The sequence below is a fragment of the Tasmannia lanceolata genome, unplaced genomic scaffold, assembly GCF_043159265.1.
Source record: "Tasmannia lanceolata isolate RefF3 unplaced genomic scaffold, GAP_Taslan_0.1 ptg000029l, whole genome shotgun sequence".
Classification (NCBI taxonomy): domain Eukaryota; kingdom Viridiplantae; phylum Streptophyta; class Magnoliopsida; order Canellales; family Winteraceae; genus Tasmannia; species Tasmannia lanceolata.
Window position 1 is genome coordinate 5558761 of NW_027518706.1, and position 18000 is coordinate 5576760.

The 18000-nt window shown below is 45.2% G+C and overlaps 1 protein-coding gene and 1 pseudogene across 1 annotated transcript; both read left to right on the plus strand.

Moving 5' to 3' along the window:
• Positions 1–18000, plus strand: part of LOC143858958 (uncharacterized) — a 101129-nt pseudogene that overhangs the window by 64579 nt on the left and 18550 nt on the right.
• LOC143859377 (uncharacterized) lies at positions 12490–16537 on the plus strand. The gene is made up of 11 exons (XM_077370097.1): positions 12490–12629; positions 12856–13006; positions 13093–13731; positions 13811–13948; positions 14026–14082; positions 14178–15034; positions 15121–15208; positions 15289–15387; positions 15471–15713; positions 15808–15902; positions 15982–16537. Exons 2-11 carry the CDS (start codon positions 12893–12895, stop codon positions 16145–16147), a joined length of 2496 nt encoding a protein of 831 aa, XP_077226212.1. The 5' UTR covers positions 12490–12629; positions 12856–12892; the 3' UTR covers positions 16148–16537.

The window sequence follows — 18000 nt, forward strand, 5'->3', positions numbered from 1 at the left end:
GGCACCTTTCTTTTCTTGCCCTTGGGTTGGGGCTGCTCCTGCGTTGGGGACGCTTGGGAGGTCTGCTTGATCCTGTCCAGCATCGACATCTGCTTCACCATTTCTGAACGTGAAAACAGAATACAGTTAGAACTATATACAAAAAAAAGGGGGGGAACAGTTCAAAAAATAAAAGCTGGCCTAAAGAGTCTACGTACGTGCCGGCGTCGCACGACTAATCCCCAGCGTTACCAGCTCGGCCTCCTCGGAGAACTCCGAGCAGTTTATTTGACCATGCTTCAGCTCTTCTTTGATCAGAGCGAAGGTCATGCGGTCGTAACCCTCAAGGGCTGGGTTCTGACTAAGGTTCTGGGTGTCCGGCGTTCTCCATTCCAACGAGAACGGCCAGTGGGAGCCCGGCTCGGTGTCCCTAGCGTAGAAGAACCTGTTCTTCCATGTGTGAATGGAAGTAGGTATGCCAGTTATCATTTTCACTTCGGGCCGTTGGCTGATGTAGATCCAGCCGCCGTCCTTGTGCCTCTTCAGGTGCGCACACATCCTAAAGACGGGCAGGGTGGGGTTCCTACGGAGACGAACTCCCAAAAGGTAAAGGAAGCCGACCAGCGTCCTCCAAGAATTCGGCACGACCTGTGTAACCGCCAGCCCGTAGTACCTCAGCACATCGACAAAAAACGGATGCAATGGAAGCCTGAGCCCGGCCCGCAAGGCTTCTTCGTATAGGCAGAGATCTGCACTATCGTTGCTGGCCCGGTCCCCTTCGACGGCCGCCCTCAAAGTGTACCGATCAGGGATACAGTATTTGTCCCTGACGGCCTGAAGTTTCCCCGGCCCCAGATGGTTCACCTCGTACAAGGCCCCGATGTTGTACTGCGGATTAGCCTCCATCCGTGCCTCCTCTATCACCTCGACGGCCGTCCAACGCCTTAGCCGGACAGGATATGGCGCAATCGCTAGACGCTAAAAGACCTGCCCGGCCTGGCCGTCCAGCGCCTAAGCCAGACAGGATATGGCGCAATCGCTAGACGCCAAAAGACCTGCCCGGCCCGGCCGTCCAGCGCCTTAGCCGGACAGGATATGGGGCAATCGCTAGACGCCAAAAGACCTGCCCGGCCCGGCCATCCAGCGCCTAAGCCGGACAAGATATGGCGCAATCGCTAGACGCCAAAAGACCTGCCCGGCCTGGCCGTCCAGCGCCTTAGCCGGACAGGATATGGCGCAATCGCTAGACGCCAAAAGACCTGCCCGGCCTGGCCGTCCAGCGCCTAAGCCAGACAGGATATGGCGCAATCGCTAGACGCCAAAAGACCTGCCCGGCCCGGCCGTCCAGCGCCTTAGCCGGACAGGATATGGGGCAATCGCTAGACGCCAAAAGACCTGCCCGGCCCGGCCGTCCAGCGCCTAAGCCGGACAAGATATGGCGCAATCGCTAGACGCCAAAAGACCTGCCCGGCCTGGCCGTCCAGCGCCTTAGCCGGACAGGATATGGCGCAATCGCTAGAGGCCAAAAGACCTGCCCGGCCTGGCCGTCCAGCGCCTTAGCTGGACAGGATATGGCGCAATCGCTAGACGCCAAAAGACCTGCCGGCCTGGCCGTCCAGCGCCTTAGCCGGACAGGATATGGCGCAATCGCTAGACGCCAAAAGACCTGCCCGGCCTGGCCATCCAGCGCCTAAGCCGCACAGGATATGGCGCAATCGCTAGACGCCCAGGAGATCTACCCGGCCTACCGCGACGCCCAGGAGATCTGCCCAGCCAGGACGCCCAGGAGGTTTGGCCGGCCAGACTTCTGGTCCAAATTTTGGCCGGACTGGGTATCCCACAGGCTCCTGTCCGGCCGTGCTCCTTCAGGCCAAGCTTCAAGACCGGACCAGGCCTCCTGGAGGCCCCTGTCCGGCCGCGGTTTCTTCTGGCCCAGTTTGAGGCCGACCTGATGCTGTTTTAACCCTCTTTTTGCTTCCCCTAGCCGCTGTCACGACTCGGAGAACCAGGGGGCAACTGATGGGGTCCAAAATCTGGAACCAATCGGCTGTTGACACGTGGCCCTCACAGGGACCACTGCAAAGCCAACACCTGTCCCTGCTAGGTATGACACCTGGACCAATCAGGGACTTCCACCTGCCCCTCCTAGGTATGAGACCTGGTCCATACAGGGGCTACCACCTGTCCTGGACAGGTGGCTCAGAATCACTATTAATAGCCTTCACTTGTGCTAAGGTGAGGGATCTGAAACCGAAAACCCTAAGCTTTCTGCTCTGACATTGCTCTGCACTCCTGCTCATACTGACTTGAGTGTCGAAGCGCCCGTCCGGAGCACCACTCCGGGTTGGTCTTCTGACCCTTTGTATCCTTGTCTGTGTCCTTGTGCAACGCAAGACTCCATTAGCCCTTCAGCGGTGGCTTGCCAGATCAGCCCTTCCGGCCCTACCATAACCTGTTACCAATTTTAGACCTAACAGGTTGTGCCTGAAAACTAATTTCCATAGGTTCATCCTAACCCTTTTCTCTATAGAGGATTAGGATCAACCTATGGAAATCATTTTTGGGGCCCAACCTATTTAGGATGTAGCCCATCTAATGGACGGTCTGGATCATCCTATGGTGCGGGCCATACCGTACTTTTAATAAAGTGAGGAGTGCCCTCATCAAAATACAGTAGTGCTGATAACATTTCCCAAAACAATTCTTCATCTTTAGCTCTTTCTATGTTTTGGTCATTTATCCTCCGCAAATCTCATCTTTTTCTTATATTTTAAAAACCACATCTTTTCTAAAAAATTAAAACCTCTTTATTTTCAACACCACTTTTATTTTTAAAATCTCGACCACCAATTACTACGTTTTTTTGCCTTCGATGGGAGCTGATAAAGTTGCCCCTTCAACGATAAATTCGCCCCTTATGGGGCCTAACTGAATTCTTTAGGTGCGAATTTATCGGCCACCCTCCCACGCCTAGCCTAAAATCGATTTCCCTTTTCATATGATTCATTTCGCTTTCCCTCATTCCCACATTTTCCCTTTTCATATGATTCATTTCGCTTTCCCTCATTCCCACATAGGTGAAGAATGAGGGAGATGATTTTTACCCGCCAAGGATGATGCGCCAGCCTTTTAAGTGAATTGTGGACAGACTTTCACGCTTTTTGACGTCACATCACGTTTCCGCGCGCGGGGGGGGGGGGGGGGGGGGGGTGTGGTGTTTACACTTTGAGGAATGGAGGGCCATGGCCCCCTCATGCTATATGTGCCTGCGCCCCTTTGGGTGAAAAAATCATCGCCCAAAAAAAGAGAATGCCTCTCAATGGGTGCCACTAATAACGAAGTGGGTATGGGAAGATAATATTATCTCACATAAGTGAAGAATGAGGGAGATGATTTTTAACCCCCAAAGGATGATGCGCCCCCCGTGTAAGTGAATTGTGGGCAGACCTTAAAGCTTTTTGACGTCACATCATGTTTGGGGGGGGGGGGGGGGGGGGGACTTGATGAGGCCGGACTAATTTACACTAGCCTGAATTGATTATTGGGGGCCCATGGCCACTAAGCTTGCATGTAAAGCCACTAAACTAGCTAAGCATGCATGTAGGGCCATAAACCATAGAAGGGATATTGCAATTCATTGGGGGCCATGGCCCCCTCATGCTATATGTGCCGAGTCACCACCATAACAATTTGATGGGGCTAAATTTCCTCACTATTGTGCTGAAATTGTTATGGTGGTGACTCGTCACTTGTTGACATATTCTCTGCAAAAGCAGCATATTTAAATGCTATGCAATGCATCGTGTCCCACTGTGCGTGCCAAAAAGAGTGGTGGCTTTCGATTGGTATGGAGGGGCGCTCCTGCACCGTGTGTGACCATCTGATTTTGGTGTGTGCATGTGGAGTGTGTGAGGGTGTGTGCGGGTTCCTCTGTACTTACACAGATGGAAAGGACTTTTCAGGTGTACTCGTGACTTCTAAACATAGAGACTCTCAGGCGCAGTAGATCGTTGGACTCAAGCTAAATGACAAAAGGGACACAGACAGAACGCTAGTGCGAGGGATAGTTTAGTTAAAGAGATAGACTCACCTAAGAAGATGAATTCATTGCTAACTTAATCCAAGTATAGCTACAGTTACGAAAAGTAAAGGGTACAAGTTTTTAAAAGAAAAGATAAAATGCTAAAAACATGTTTGGATTTGATTTTGTGACCTCTTCCATGGAGACAAACGTCTCCTTATATAGCTTTATTCTGGTAACTGTTCTTCATTACCCACGTTCTCTTGGAGACCGGGAACTTTTTTTGTAACTACCCATGATGGGTTCCCTTATTCTCAGGTCCTCCATTGTCCAAGTGGTTATCATCCACATTCTTACGATTGAAACTGTAATGCCACATCGTTGAATCAGTCAAACCGGATGTTCTCTTAGTAATTCGGTCCCATTTGACAGATTGGCTTTAAGTTTGAACACACACTAGAGGGAGGTCTTTTAATAACTGTGCATCTTTAAGTTTGAGCGAGCCGTGTAATTTAATCTAAAGACCTAATAAATAAACTCATGAAGTCAATTTAATTGATACCCTACACAAGTTAAGAATTTTTTTGGAGTGGAATTAGGTGTCAAGAAATTTCATTGGTAGGTGAGGCTTTCGTGAAACACGAGCAAGACCAAAGCTACTCGAGTCATGAAAATATTAAAATGAAATTGGGCGACAAAAAAATTCGTCATCTTTGACTCTTTGTATGTTTTGCCTGCAAATCTTATATTTTAAAAACCACTTCTTTTCTAAAATATTAAAACCTTTTTATTTTCAACACCACTTTTATTTTTAAAATCCCCAACACCAACAATTACTACTTTTTTGCCTTCGATGGGAGCTGATAAAGTTGCCCCTTTGGGGGCCTAACTGAATTCTTTAGGTGTGAATTTATCAATTCTAAAAACCACCCTCCCAGGCCTCGCCTAAAATCGATTTCCCTTTTCATATGATTCATTTCGCTTTCCCTGTTCGTTTGGATTATGAGAATCGATATAACCAGTTTTCAACTAAAAATCAATTCTAAAAACCCAAAACCAATAGGTCCTTTAAGCTAGTAAAACCAATGCTCTACAATCCGTGTGGACAGATAGTTTGCAAACTCTCATTCCCTAAAAATGGTTAGCAATGGAATATTCTAAGCCCATTTTTGTTTTGGAAATTTACAATTGATTTTAGTCGAGGCCGAGCCTAGGCGCAATTTTAAGGTTGCTCCATTGTGACCTGGTGGTCACGGGTTCGAGTCACGAAAACATCCTCTTTGTAAAGTAGGGGTAAGGCTGCGTACATCTAGCTGGTTTCCTACAAATACACCTTATTTGGATGTAGGAGTTACAAAGAATTGGCAAGCAAATGAATGGTTCGGATCAATGAAATGTGTCATGTATCAGGTTTTGGTTGTGCTGCATCGGACTAATTTACACTAGCCTGAATTGATTATTGGGGGGCCCATGACCATTATTGGGGGGCCCATGACCACTAAGCTTGTATGTAAAGCCACTAAACTAGCTAAGCATGCATGTAGGGCCATAAACCATAAAAGGGATTTTGCAAATTCATTGGAGGGCCATGGCCCACTCATGCTATATGTGCCTCCACCCCTTTGGGTGAAAAAGAGAACGCCCAACAGCAAAACGAAAATAGTACCTTGAGGGACAAAATTATATTAGGGAAATTAGACATAAGGGAGCCAAATAAAAGGCATAATATCAGAGGGGTCAAGGGTTTGTTGGAAATGACAGAAGGGGGTCAAAATTTGGATTTCGAAATTTCGAATGACGAGAATGCCCCTCTGGCAGAAACAGTGAAATGACTTAGAAAAAATAAAATAAAAAACATTTACGTTTTCCCTCCTCTCTCTTTCCTCTTCTCTCCTCTCGTCTCTATTAAATTTATTTCGTCCTCTCCTCCCTCCGGCGATCTCTACGGCAATCACTCCGGCGATCTCGACGGCGATCTCGACCAAGGTGAAGTACGTATCAAACCTCGCATTTGAAGGAAACCCTACCTGGTACGTCGTTTCCTTCCCTTCCTTTATTCAATCTCATTTTTATTTATTTTTGAGGAGGAAAATCAGGTTGAGAGAGATGCAAAAGGGGGGGGGGAATCCTTTTTCATGCTATATGTTTTTGATTTTTTTCAGTTCATATACATGTCAGTTACTGCATTTCCTCCTACAGAGTAAAATAGTTGTAAATGCTTTTAAATGTTGTTTGTTGCTGCTAGGGTTTTATGTTTTACATTAATTTGTGAAATGGAGAAACGTTCTGTTGTTTATTTATTGTAGGGTTTTATTTTGTACATTAATTTGTCAAATGGAGAGATGGGATTTCATTTCATACATGCGTATCCACCTACAGAGTAAAATAGAGTTGCATGCTACGGTATTTGTTGATGCTAGGGTTTAATTTTTGACGTTAATTTGTGGAATGGAGAAATGCGATTTTGTTTCATTTACATATGTTAATGCTAGGCTTTTAATTTTACAATTTGTGGAGTGGAGAAATGGGATTTCAAAATCACCTTCTTGAAAACCATGTAGAGCTCCCCTATATTGGCCTTGAAAACCCGCTTTTGGTACTAGTAGCTGGAAACCCTTTTCTGTGAACTTGGGGACCATGTTAGGCAGTTGATGGCCCCTCTATGGCGACTTCTTCTAGGTACTAATAACCCCTTTTTTGTAGTTGAAAACCCATGACTTTCAACTTCAGGACTTTCTTCTGGATTTGATGGACCCTCCAAGGGTACTTCTTCTACCCCATTTGATTGCCCATAATCCCTTCTCTAATACCATGCATAGCTCCCCTCGGTTGCCCTTGAGAAGCCCCCCTTAGGTACTAATAACCCATTCTTTGTAGCTGAAAACCCATGCCTTTCACCTTGAGGACCTTCTTCTGGATTTGATGGACCCTCTGAGGGTACTTCTCCTACCCCATTTGAGTGCCCATAATCCCTTCTCTAATACCATCCATAGGTCCCCTCTATTGCCCTTGAGAAGCCCCCCTTACGTACTAATAACCCCTTTTTTGTAGCTGAATACCCATGACTTTCATGGACCCTCCAAGGGTACTTCTTCTACCCCATTTGAGGGCCCATAATCCCTTCTCTAATACCATGCATAGCTCCCCTCGGTTGCCCTTGAGAAGCTCCCCTTAGGTACTAATAACCCCTTCTTTGTAGCTGAAAACCCATGCCTTTGAACTTCAGGACCATCTTTTGGATTTGATGGACCCTCCAAGGGTACTTCTTCTACCCCATTTGAGGGCGCATAATCCCTTCTCTAATACCATCCATAGGTCCCCTCTATTGCCCTTGAGAAGCCCCCCTTAGGTACTAATAACCCCTTCTTTGTAGCTGAAAACCCATGCCTTTGAACTTCAGGACCTTCTTCTGGATTTGATGGACCCTCCGAGGGTACCTCTTCTACACCATTTGAGGGCCCATAATCCCTTCTCTAATACCATGCATAGTTCTCCCCTATTGCCCTTGAGAAGCCCCCCTTACGTACTAATAACCCCTTTTTTGTAGCAGAAAACCCATGACTTTCAACTTCAGGACTATCTTCTGGATTTGATGGACCCTCCAAGGGTACTTCTTCTACCCCATTTGAGTGCCCATAATCCCTTCTCTAATACCATGCATAGCTCCCCTCGGTTGCCCTTGAGAAGCCCCCCTTAGGTACTAATAACCCCTTCTTTGTAACTGAAAACCCATGCCTTTCAACTTGAGCACCATCTTTGGATTTGCTGTACCCTCCAAGGGTACTTCTCGTACCCCATTTGAGGGCCCATAATCCCTTCTCTAATACCATCCATAGGTCCCCTCTGTTGCCGTTGAGAACCCCCCTTAGGTACTAATAACCCCTTTTTTGTAGCTAAAAACCCATGACTTTCATGGACCCTCCAAGGGTACTTCTTCTACCCCATTTGAGGGCCCATAATCCCTTCTCTAATACCATGCATAGCTCCCCTCGGTTGCCCTTAAGAAGCTCCCCTTAGGTACTAATAACCCCTTCTTTGTAGCTGAAAACCCATGACTTTGAACTTCAGGACCATCTTCTGGATTTGATGGACCCTCCAAGGGTACTTCTACTACCCCATTTGAGGGCGCATAATCCCTTCTCTAATACCATCCATAGGTCCCCTCTATTGCCCTTGAGAAGCCCCCCTTAGGTACTAATAACCCCATCTTTGTAGCTGAAAACCCATGACTTTGAACTTTAGGACCTTCTTCTGGATTTGATGGACCCTCCGAGGGTACTTCTTCTACCCCATTTGAGCGCCCATAATCCCTTCTCTAATACCATGCATAGCTCCCCTCTATTGCCCTTGAGAAGCCCCCCTTACGTACTAATAACCCCTTTTTGTAGCTGAAAACCCATGACTTTCAACTTCAGGACTATCTTCTGGATTTGATGGACCCTCCAAGGGTAATTCTTCTACCTCATTTGAGTGCCCATAATCCCTTCTCTAACACCATGCATAGCTCCCCTCGGTTGCCCTTGAGAAGCCCCCCTTAGGTACTAATAACCCCTTCTTTGTAACTGAAAACCCATGCCTTTCAACTTGAGCACCATCTTTGGATTTGCTGCACCCTCCAAGGGTACTTCTCGTACCCCATTTGAGGGCCCATAATCCCTTCTCTAATACCATCCATAGGTCCCCTCTGTTGCCGTTGAGAAGCCCCCCTTAGGTACTAATAACCCCTTCTTTGTAGCTGAAAACCCATGCCTTTCAACTTGAGCACCATCTTTGGATTTGCTGCACCCTCCAAGGGTACTTCTCCTACCCCATTTGAGTGCCCATAATCCCTTCTCTAATACCATCCATAGGTCCCCTTTGTTGGCCTTGAGAAGCCCCACTTAGGTACTAATAAACCCTTCTTTGTAGCTGAAAACCAATGCCTTTCACCTTGAGGACCTTCTTCTGGATTTGATGGACCCTCCGAGGGTACTTCTCCTACCCCATTTGAGGGCCCATAATCCCTTCTCTAATACCATCCATAGGTCCCCTCTATTGCCCTTCAGAAGCCCCCCTTAGGTACTAATAACCCCTTCTTTGTACCTGAAAACCCATGCCTTTGAACTTCAGGACCTTCTTCTGGATTTGATGGACCCTCCGAGGGTACTTCTTCTACCCCATTTGAGGGCCCATAATCTCTTCTCTAATACCATCCATAGGTCCCCTCTATTGGCCTTGAGAAGCCCCCCTTAGGTACTAATAACCCCTTCTTTGTAGCTGAAAACCAATGCCTTTGAACTTCAGGACCTTCTTCTGGATTTGATGGACCCTCCGAGGGTACTTCTTCTACCCCATTTGAGGGCCCATAATCCCTTCTCTAATACCATGCATACCTCCCCACTGTTGCCCTTGAGAAGCCTCCCTTAGGTACTAATAACCCCTTTTTTGTAGCTGAAAACCCATGCCTTTGAACTTCAGGTCCTTCTTCTGGATTTGATGGACCCTCCGAGGGTACTTCTTCTACCCCATTTGAGGGCCCATAATCCCTTCTCTAATACCATCCATAGCTCCCCTCGGTTGCCCTTGAGAAGCCCCCCTTAGGTACTAATAACCCCTTCTTTGTAACTGAAAACCCATGCCTTTCAACTTGAGCACCATCTTTGGATTTGCTGCACCCTCCAAGGGTACTTCTCCTACCCCATTTGAGGGCCCATAATCCCTTCTCTAATACCATCCATAGGTCCCCTCTGTTGCCGTTGAGAAGCCCCCCTTAGGTACTAATAACCCATTCTTTGTAGCTGAAAACCCATGCCTTTCAACTTGAGCACCATCTTTGGATTTGCTGCACCTTGCAAGGGTACTTCTCCTACCCCATTTGAGTGCCCATAATCCCTTCTCTAATACCATCCATAGGTCCCCTTTGTTGGCCTTGAGAAGCCCCCCTTAGGTACTAATAACCCCTTCTTTGTAGCTGAAAACCCATGCCTTTCACCTTGAGGACCTTCTTCTGGATTTGATGGACCCTCCGAGTGTACTTCTCCTACCCCATTTGAGGGCCCATAATCCCTTCTCTAATACCATCCATAGGTCCCCTCTATTGCCCTTCAGAAGCCCCCCTTAGGTACTAATAACCCCTTCTTTGTAGCTGAAAACCCATGCCTTTGAACTTCAGGACCTTCTTCTAGATTTAATGGACCCTCCGAGGGTACTTCTTCTACCCCATTTGAGGGCCCATAATCCCTTCTCTAATACCATCCATAGGTCCTCTCTATTGGCCTTGAGAAGCCCCCCTTAGGTACTAATAACCCCTTCTTTGTAGCTGAAAACCCATGCCTTTGAACTTCAGGACCTTCTTCTGGATTTGATGGACCCTCCGAGGGTACTTCTTCTACCCCATTTGAGGGCCCATAATCCCTTCTCTAATACCATGCATAGCTCCCCACTGTTGCCCTTGAGAAGCCTCCCTTAGGTACTAATAACCCCTTTTTTGTAGCTGAAAACCCATGCCTTTGAACTTCAGGTACTTCTTCTACCCCATTTGAGGGCCCATAATCCCTTCTCTAATACCATCCATAGCTCCCCTCGGTTGCCCTTGAGAAGCCCCCCTTAGGTACTAATAACCCCTTTTTTGTAGCTGAAAACCCATGCCTTTGAACTTCAGGTCCTTCTTCTGGATTTGATGGACCCTCCGAGGGTACTTCTTCTACCCCATTTGAGGGCCCATAATCCCTTCTCTAATACCATCCATAACTCCCCTCGGTTGCCCTTGAGATGCCCCCCTTAGGTACTAATAACCCCTTCTTTGTAACTGAAAACCCATGCCTTTCAACTTGAGCACCATCTTTGGATTTGCTGCACCCTCCAAGGGTACTTCTCCTATCCCATTTGAGGGCCCATAATCCCTTCTCTAATACCATCCATAGGTCCCCTCTGTTGCCGTTGAGAAGCCCCCCTTAGGTACTAATAACCCCTTCTTTGTAGCTGAAAACCCATGCCTTTCAACTTGAGCACCATCTTTGGATTTGCTGCACCCTCCAAGGGTACTTCTCCTACCCCATTTGAGTGCCCATAATCCCTTCTCTAATACCATCCATAGGTCCCCTTTGTTGGCCTTGAGAAGCCCCCCTTAGGTACTAATAACCCCTTCTTTGTAGCTGAAAAACCCATGCCTTTCACCTTGAGGACCTTCTTCTGGATTTGATGGACCCTCCGAGGGTACTTCTCCTACCCCATTTGAGGGCCCATAATCCCTTCTCTAATACCACCCATAGGTCCCCTCTATTGCCCTTCAGAAGCCCCCCTTAGGTACTAATAACCCCTTCTTTGTAGTTGAAAACCCATGCCTTTGAACTTCAGGACCTTCTTCTGGATTTGATGGACCCTCCGAGGGTACTTCTTCTACCCCATTTGAGGGCCCATAATCCCTTCTCTAGTACCATCTATAGGTCCCCTCTATTGGCCTTGAGAAGCCCCCCTTAGGTACTAATAACCCCTTCTTTGTAGCTGAAAACCCATGCCTTTGAACTTCAGGACCTTCTTCTGGATTTGATGGACCCTCCGAGGGTGCTTCTTCTACCCCATTTGAGGGCCCATAATCCCTTCTCTAATACCATGCATAGCTCCCCACTGTTGCCCTTGAGAAGCCTCCCTTAGGTACTAATAACCCCTTTTTTGTAGCTGAAAACCCATGCCTTTGAACTTCAGGTACTTCTTCTACCCCATTTGAGGGCCCATAATCCCTTCTCTAATACCATCCATAGCTCCCCTCGGTTGCCCTTGAGAAGCCCCACTTAGGTACTAATAACCCCTTTTTTGTAGCTGAAAACCCATGACTTTCAACTTCAGGACTTTCTTCTGGATTTGGTGGACCCTCCAAGGGTACTTCTTGTACCACATTTGAGTGCCCATAATCCCTTCTCTAATATCATGCATAGCTCCCCTCGGTTGCCTTTGAGAAGCCCCCCTTACGTACTAATAACCCCTTCTTTGTAGCTGAAATAGAGTTGATTTTCAACTTCAGGACCTTCTTCTGCATTTATGCTAGGTTTTATTTTGTACGTTAATTTTTGGGATGGAGAAATGCGATTTCATTTCATGTACATATCAGGTACCACATTTCCACCTACGGAGTCAAATAAATGCAAATGGTCGTCTGCTATTTGTTTATGCTAGGCTTTTATTTTTACAATATGTGGAGTGGAGAAATGGGTTTTCAAAAACACCTTCTTCAATACCATGTAGAGGGCACAGTTTATAGTTGATGGGCCTTCTTGGAGACCCATGTTCATTGTTGAAGCAGTCATGGTTCACTTGTTTTATCTTCGATTTCATTTATTAAATTATTGGTCCAATGGTGGTCATTGAATTCCAATACCTAGTGCTTATCTGCTTTGTTTCTCAAAAGGTCTGATGCTATAAGTTTTTTTTTAAATGCATGTGAGCTAATACTCGCCTAATGCCCATGTGGATGAGAATTTTAACAGACCTCCTAATCTGTTTTAGGGGTTTGTCCTTGTTGTTGTGCTTTCAGAAAATTCATATAGAACACTGATGGTTGCACTTATTGGTTAGCTCTTTTATTTCTTCTTTGCTTTGCTTCATATCTAAGAAGCCAGACCTTAGAGGTTACAGACATGATACATATTTTCAGGTAAGTATGAGAATTGTAATAATTGTTGGTTTGCTTGGTAGCTTTTCTTCATAATAGTACTGATTGGGAATATGAGTTTATGCTATGGGTTGGATTTTATTGATTTTCTTGGTAATTTATTTTAGAGATGATGAGGACGAGATTTTTAATGATTGTCAATATAACTGAGTTTTTGGGTTATGAATTGATCTCGGTGATTTAGATTTGGTTGTTCATTGTTATACAGTTTTTATCCGGTCAGGAGCCATTCAAAGCCTTGAAAGATGGTGATGCGAAAAAGTGATAGAGTGAAAGTAACAAAGCCTCCAAGAAGGACAGAAAGGAGTTTAGAAGGGGAGGAGACGAAAACTGCAGCTGTGAAGAAGAGAGGAACAGATGTAAGTGTGTATGTTGTTAATTGTATCAATGATAGTAAGTTAATTCATTTACGACATATATTTTGGCGATGTAATTTGTTTTGCAGGCTCCATACGTCCCAGCACGATGTTCTCCAGCTTCTTTCAAATCGGCAATGGACAGGATAAAGTTCAAGCCAGTCCATTTTCATGCCATAGAAAAGACTCCTTTCCGACATCTGTTTGGCATGGAGGACATTATCATGCACAAGCCTCTCATAAGAGCTATCCACGATAAGTGGACTCCCGGCACTAACACGTTCACGTTAGGGAGTATAAATGTCCCCTTCCTTCCAAGAGATGTGGCATTGGCATTAGGACTGCCACTTACTGGAGAGCGAATGGACGTGGTGAGGGTTCTGTCATTCGACAGGACAAAACCGCAACCTAAAGTGCCTGGCTGGCCATTTCCAGAGGCCAACGTCAAGGCATCGGTTATTGAGAATGAAATTACAGCATTAGTTAGAGAACGCAATAAAGTTTCGATAGAGAAGACAGTGAAATATGTTCTCCTGCATCTTTTTGCCTCTGTCCTTTTCCCAAAAAGCGCACATCGAGCTGACGAGCTCTTCTGGCCCTACATCGACGACATAGGAAACATTGGCAACTATAACTGGGCGATGGCAATGTATGACTGGCTCTTAGATTACCTAGACAGAGTCAGCAAGGGTGGCAGGTACCTTGGTGGCTGCTCGTTGGTAATTCAGGTAATTTGGACTCATGACATTTAATATTCTAACCGTGCTGTTTATAGTTTGATTAACATGGTGTTTCGTATGTATGCAGGTATGGTTATACGAGCATACCACATTTTGGATTCCCACCAATCCAACTGCTCGTCCACGTGTCCTTAAATGGGACTGGAAAGCAAACGAATCAAAGACATATCGATTAGTGGAGCAGAAGCAGATAAAGAAATCGGAGGTGAGATATGAAAAATTTGTTAACGTATATATCAATACTAGTATCTTGATAACTGACTATGTTTTCCAAAAATTCAGGTGGTGGTGACATTGAAAGTATCTCTGTTAGAGAAGTCACAGTACCTACAGGATGAGGTAATGCAGTCGAGCATGACTATGTTGCGTACATTATTTTATTTTACTTATTGATTTTTTAAATTTGATCATTGACTGTCATGTTTAAACATTAGGATGTTGATGAGACAATGGAAGTCGATAAGGAACAGTTGGAATCCGAGGGGATAGTTTTGGGAGTAGAAAGTGAAATGGAGAAAGGAAGTAGTGAAGATGAGTCGAAGCATATAAAATTTTTGGCGAGAGAGGGAGATGTAATTGATAGACAGTGGCAGATGATTACAGCAGCATGGGAAGAAATAAGAAAAAGAGAGGAAGATGTTGGAAAAAGAGAGGAAGATGTCAGAAAGAAAGAGGAGGATTTGAAAAAAGGATGGGAGCGTATGCGGAGAACAAATGAAGGGACTGGGGGAAGAATGGAGGGGGTTGAGGTGGAGGGGGTTGAGGAGGAGAGGAAGGGCGAAAATGCATCTCAAGGTGCACGATTCTCTTCGCAGCTGTGCGAGGATTGGACGGATTTAGCTGACCTTGCATGTGACATGGATGCAGCCGCCACCCTAATAGATGTATCGGCTCAGAACCCCAAGTCACATGAAGAAATATTCGGCACCACAGACGGAGTGATCCTTAACCCTTTACAACGATTGTTCGAAATGGAGGTGACCAAGGAAGAGGCACCATCTACTGAAGTTGAGATGAAAGTGAGTGGTGTAAGGGATGAGATGGTGGATTCCGAATTAGGGAGCATTGTGAGGGGTGTGAAGATGGATGGAAGGAGTAGGAAACCTGGGAGAGCCAGAAAAAGCCCCTACTATTCAGGGAAGACCCGAAAGAGGAGGCAGAAGGAAGGGAAGAAACAGGGGGAGGACCCCAACATACCTAAACCACCGCCCAAGAAGAAAGGGGATGACGGGAAGATGCGTAAGGGAAGGAGAACAGCTCTGATAGAGAGACTTCTAAAGCATGATAAAAGGCAAGTAGATGTGAATTATATTATACCATGATTTAAGTTGATCAGAATTGAAAATTATTAACTAACAATTTAATACAATTTTGCAGTGATATCCTCATGGAAACGGATGATGTACACCTAATAGCTGAAGACCTACAACATCTATGGAATGTCAGACAATACCTGACTGGCACTGTAAGTGTCATTTTTATCATTAATTTCTACATTACTGTAGGGAATAATGTACATCTGACATTTACTTCTCTTCCTTGAAGATTGTCGATATATATGGGAAGCACGTGCAGTCCTCCAACGACGATGGGTTAGCAGATCCTACAATGGGGGGAATTGTCTTCGTTCCATCGGTGGTACATGTAAGTGTTATTTCTATCATCCCACATTGAGGTTTACATAAGATTTTATCTGTAGTATCCCATTGAATTTCTTTTTTTTATAGGGAACTCTTACTGCAGTAGGGACCGAAGTCACTGAGGTCCAGAGGGTAGAAAAGTGGAGGACAGCGAAGGACGCTCTGCACAGTAGACTTATAAACCACCACCTCGAAGCAGTAAAAATGGTACTATTACCATTATGTGAAGACAACCATTGGGTTCTCCTCATTGTCGATATGGTCAACAAAATCTTCCACGAATGCAATTCCTGTAAAGGAATAGAGTTCCAGGAAAGAGCAGGATTGACCGTAAGTGGGTTAGCATCTTTAATGTTTTCCTACTTATAAATCTATACGTATAACACTTATGTTTCCTAAACCTGTCAATGTTAACCACTTGCAGGTTGTGTTGTTGAAGGAGTACTTAAAGGAAAGGGGCTGTGATATAGACCACTTTCAATATGCGCAGATGGAAAATTTCCCACAACAGGCCAATGGGTCAGTATATTAGTATATTTAAATGTTTATTTTTCTAGGCTATGATTTTGATTCGCTCAATACAACTGTTGTTATGCAGGTTCGACTGTGGTTTGTTCGTGCTTAAAGCGATCGACCATCTGTATGCAAATGATCCATTTACTTTCAGCAAGTCTGACATTCCCGCTTATCGGCTGCAGCTCTGCGAAAGATTCTTGCGCGGAGAGTTTGGGGACTGTGGTGATTTCCTTAAGGGGGATATATGACTGAAAAATGAAGAACCTCTCTTCAAGTTCTGATGGATGTTGTAAACATGGTGGACATTGATGGTCTTTCCAGTGAAGTTTTCTGTGTATTTGTAAGCAAAATGGGGTAAAATGGGCTACATTTATTTGTTGGGCGCATATGTGTAGGACAGAAAGCAGGGTGTAGAGACACAGAGGGAGGGTTTGTTTGTATCTCAGCATACTGACAACTATGTATTTGTAATGAAAAATCAAGTTCTGTGAAGTGATGGTGGTTGTGGCATTGGGTTCATTGCGAAATATGGTAAAGGTCTTTGAAAATCATCAAATATTTGTTCATAAAGTTTTGGGGGAATTTATATTTCTATTGGATGGAAATATGATTTATTTGTAATTGTGGTTATTCTCTCTACTTTATATTTTCATCGTCATAGTTGGCAATGGGACCCCTGTTTTTTGTGCTTTTCCGGTTTTGTTTGGTTGGTTGAACTGTTGGGAAGAAAAAAATTCTTCCTCAAAGTTGTTCATAAATTGCACACTTAATTTCTTACAACACCCACCCTCTTCTTTCCAAATGGACTTTCCACCCCACACCATAGGATGATCCATAACGTCTATTTGATGGGCCACAATTTCAATAGTTTGTGTAGCAAAAGACAATTCATACAAAATAAAAATATAAAATAAATGGGTTAGCAGATCCTAAAGTGGAACCTCCAAGGATTCTCGGAACTCCGAGATTCGGTCCAGTATAATGTGAAAACAACCGTCTATTCTCGAAGCTCCGAGAAATTTTCTCGGAACTCCGAGATTCGTACCAATAGACTAAAAAAAAACCTATATATTCTCGGAGCTCCGAGAAATTTTCTCGGAACTCCGAGATTCGTTCCAGTAGCCTAAAAAAACAACCTGTATATTCTCGGAGCTCCGAGAAAATTTCTCGGAACTCCGAGATTCGTTCCAGTAGCCTAAAAAAAAAACCTGTATATTCTCGGAGCTCCGAGAACATTTCTCGGAACTCCGAGATTCCTTCCAGTAGCATATCCAAAAAACCTGTATATTCTCGGAGCTCCGAGAACATTTCTCGGAAGTCCGAGATTCGTTCCAGTAGCATATACAAGAAACCGGAAATTGTCGGAGTTCCGAGAGTAATTCTCGGAACTCCGAGATTCGGGCAATGGAAAAAAAAAATTCCTTTTGTTCTCAGAACTCCGACACAGTGTCTCGGAACTCCGAGAATCGGCCCAGGAGCTTCATAACCCTGGACCCGGTTCCTTTTTTTTACTTTACTTTTCTTCTCTTCTTTCCCTATACCTAAACCACTTCTCTTGAAACCGTAAGTCCACTTTTTCTTTCGTTCCGTCATTTTCTCCCTACATCTTCCTCCAAAACCCTCTTCTCCCTTCCAAATCCCTCTCTTCTTCCTAAAACCCTAGCATTTCACCCCTTTTTCATTTTTTCTTTCTTCCCTTCTCTATTTCTCTTTTTGGCCTCCATTTTAGGGCTATTTCTCTTCTACTTTACATATCACTTTTGTCTCCATCCATATTTCCTGTCACCATGCCTCCTAAAACCAAAAATCTCAACATCGGAGGCTCCTCCCAAGTTGAAGACCCCGAATACGTTCGTGAAGAAGTTCCCGACGAAGAAGGGCCTTCACGGAAGAAGTCCAAGGCCAAGGCTGTGGCTGCCGAGGTTGTGGCCAAGTCCTATTTCACTGGGGATAAGGCGAAGAAACTCTGGGACGACGTCGGCACTAGGCGCGTCCTCACCGGTAGGTACATTGATCCCCCTATCCTTGAAAATTTTGATTTAAAGGCCAAATTTGATGCTCTTCATTGGACACCCATCCTTCACATTAACGAACCCGTTTA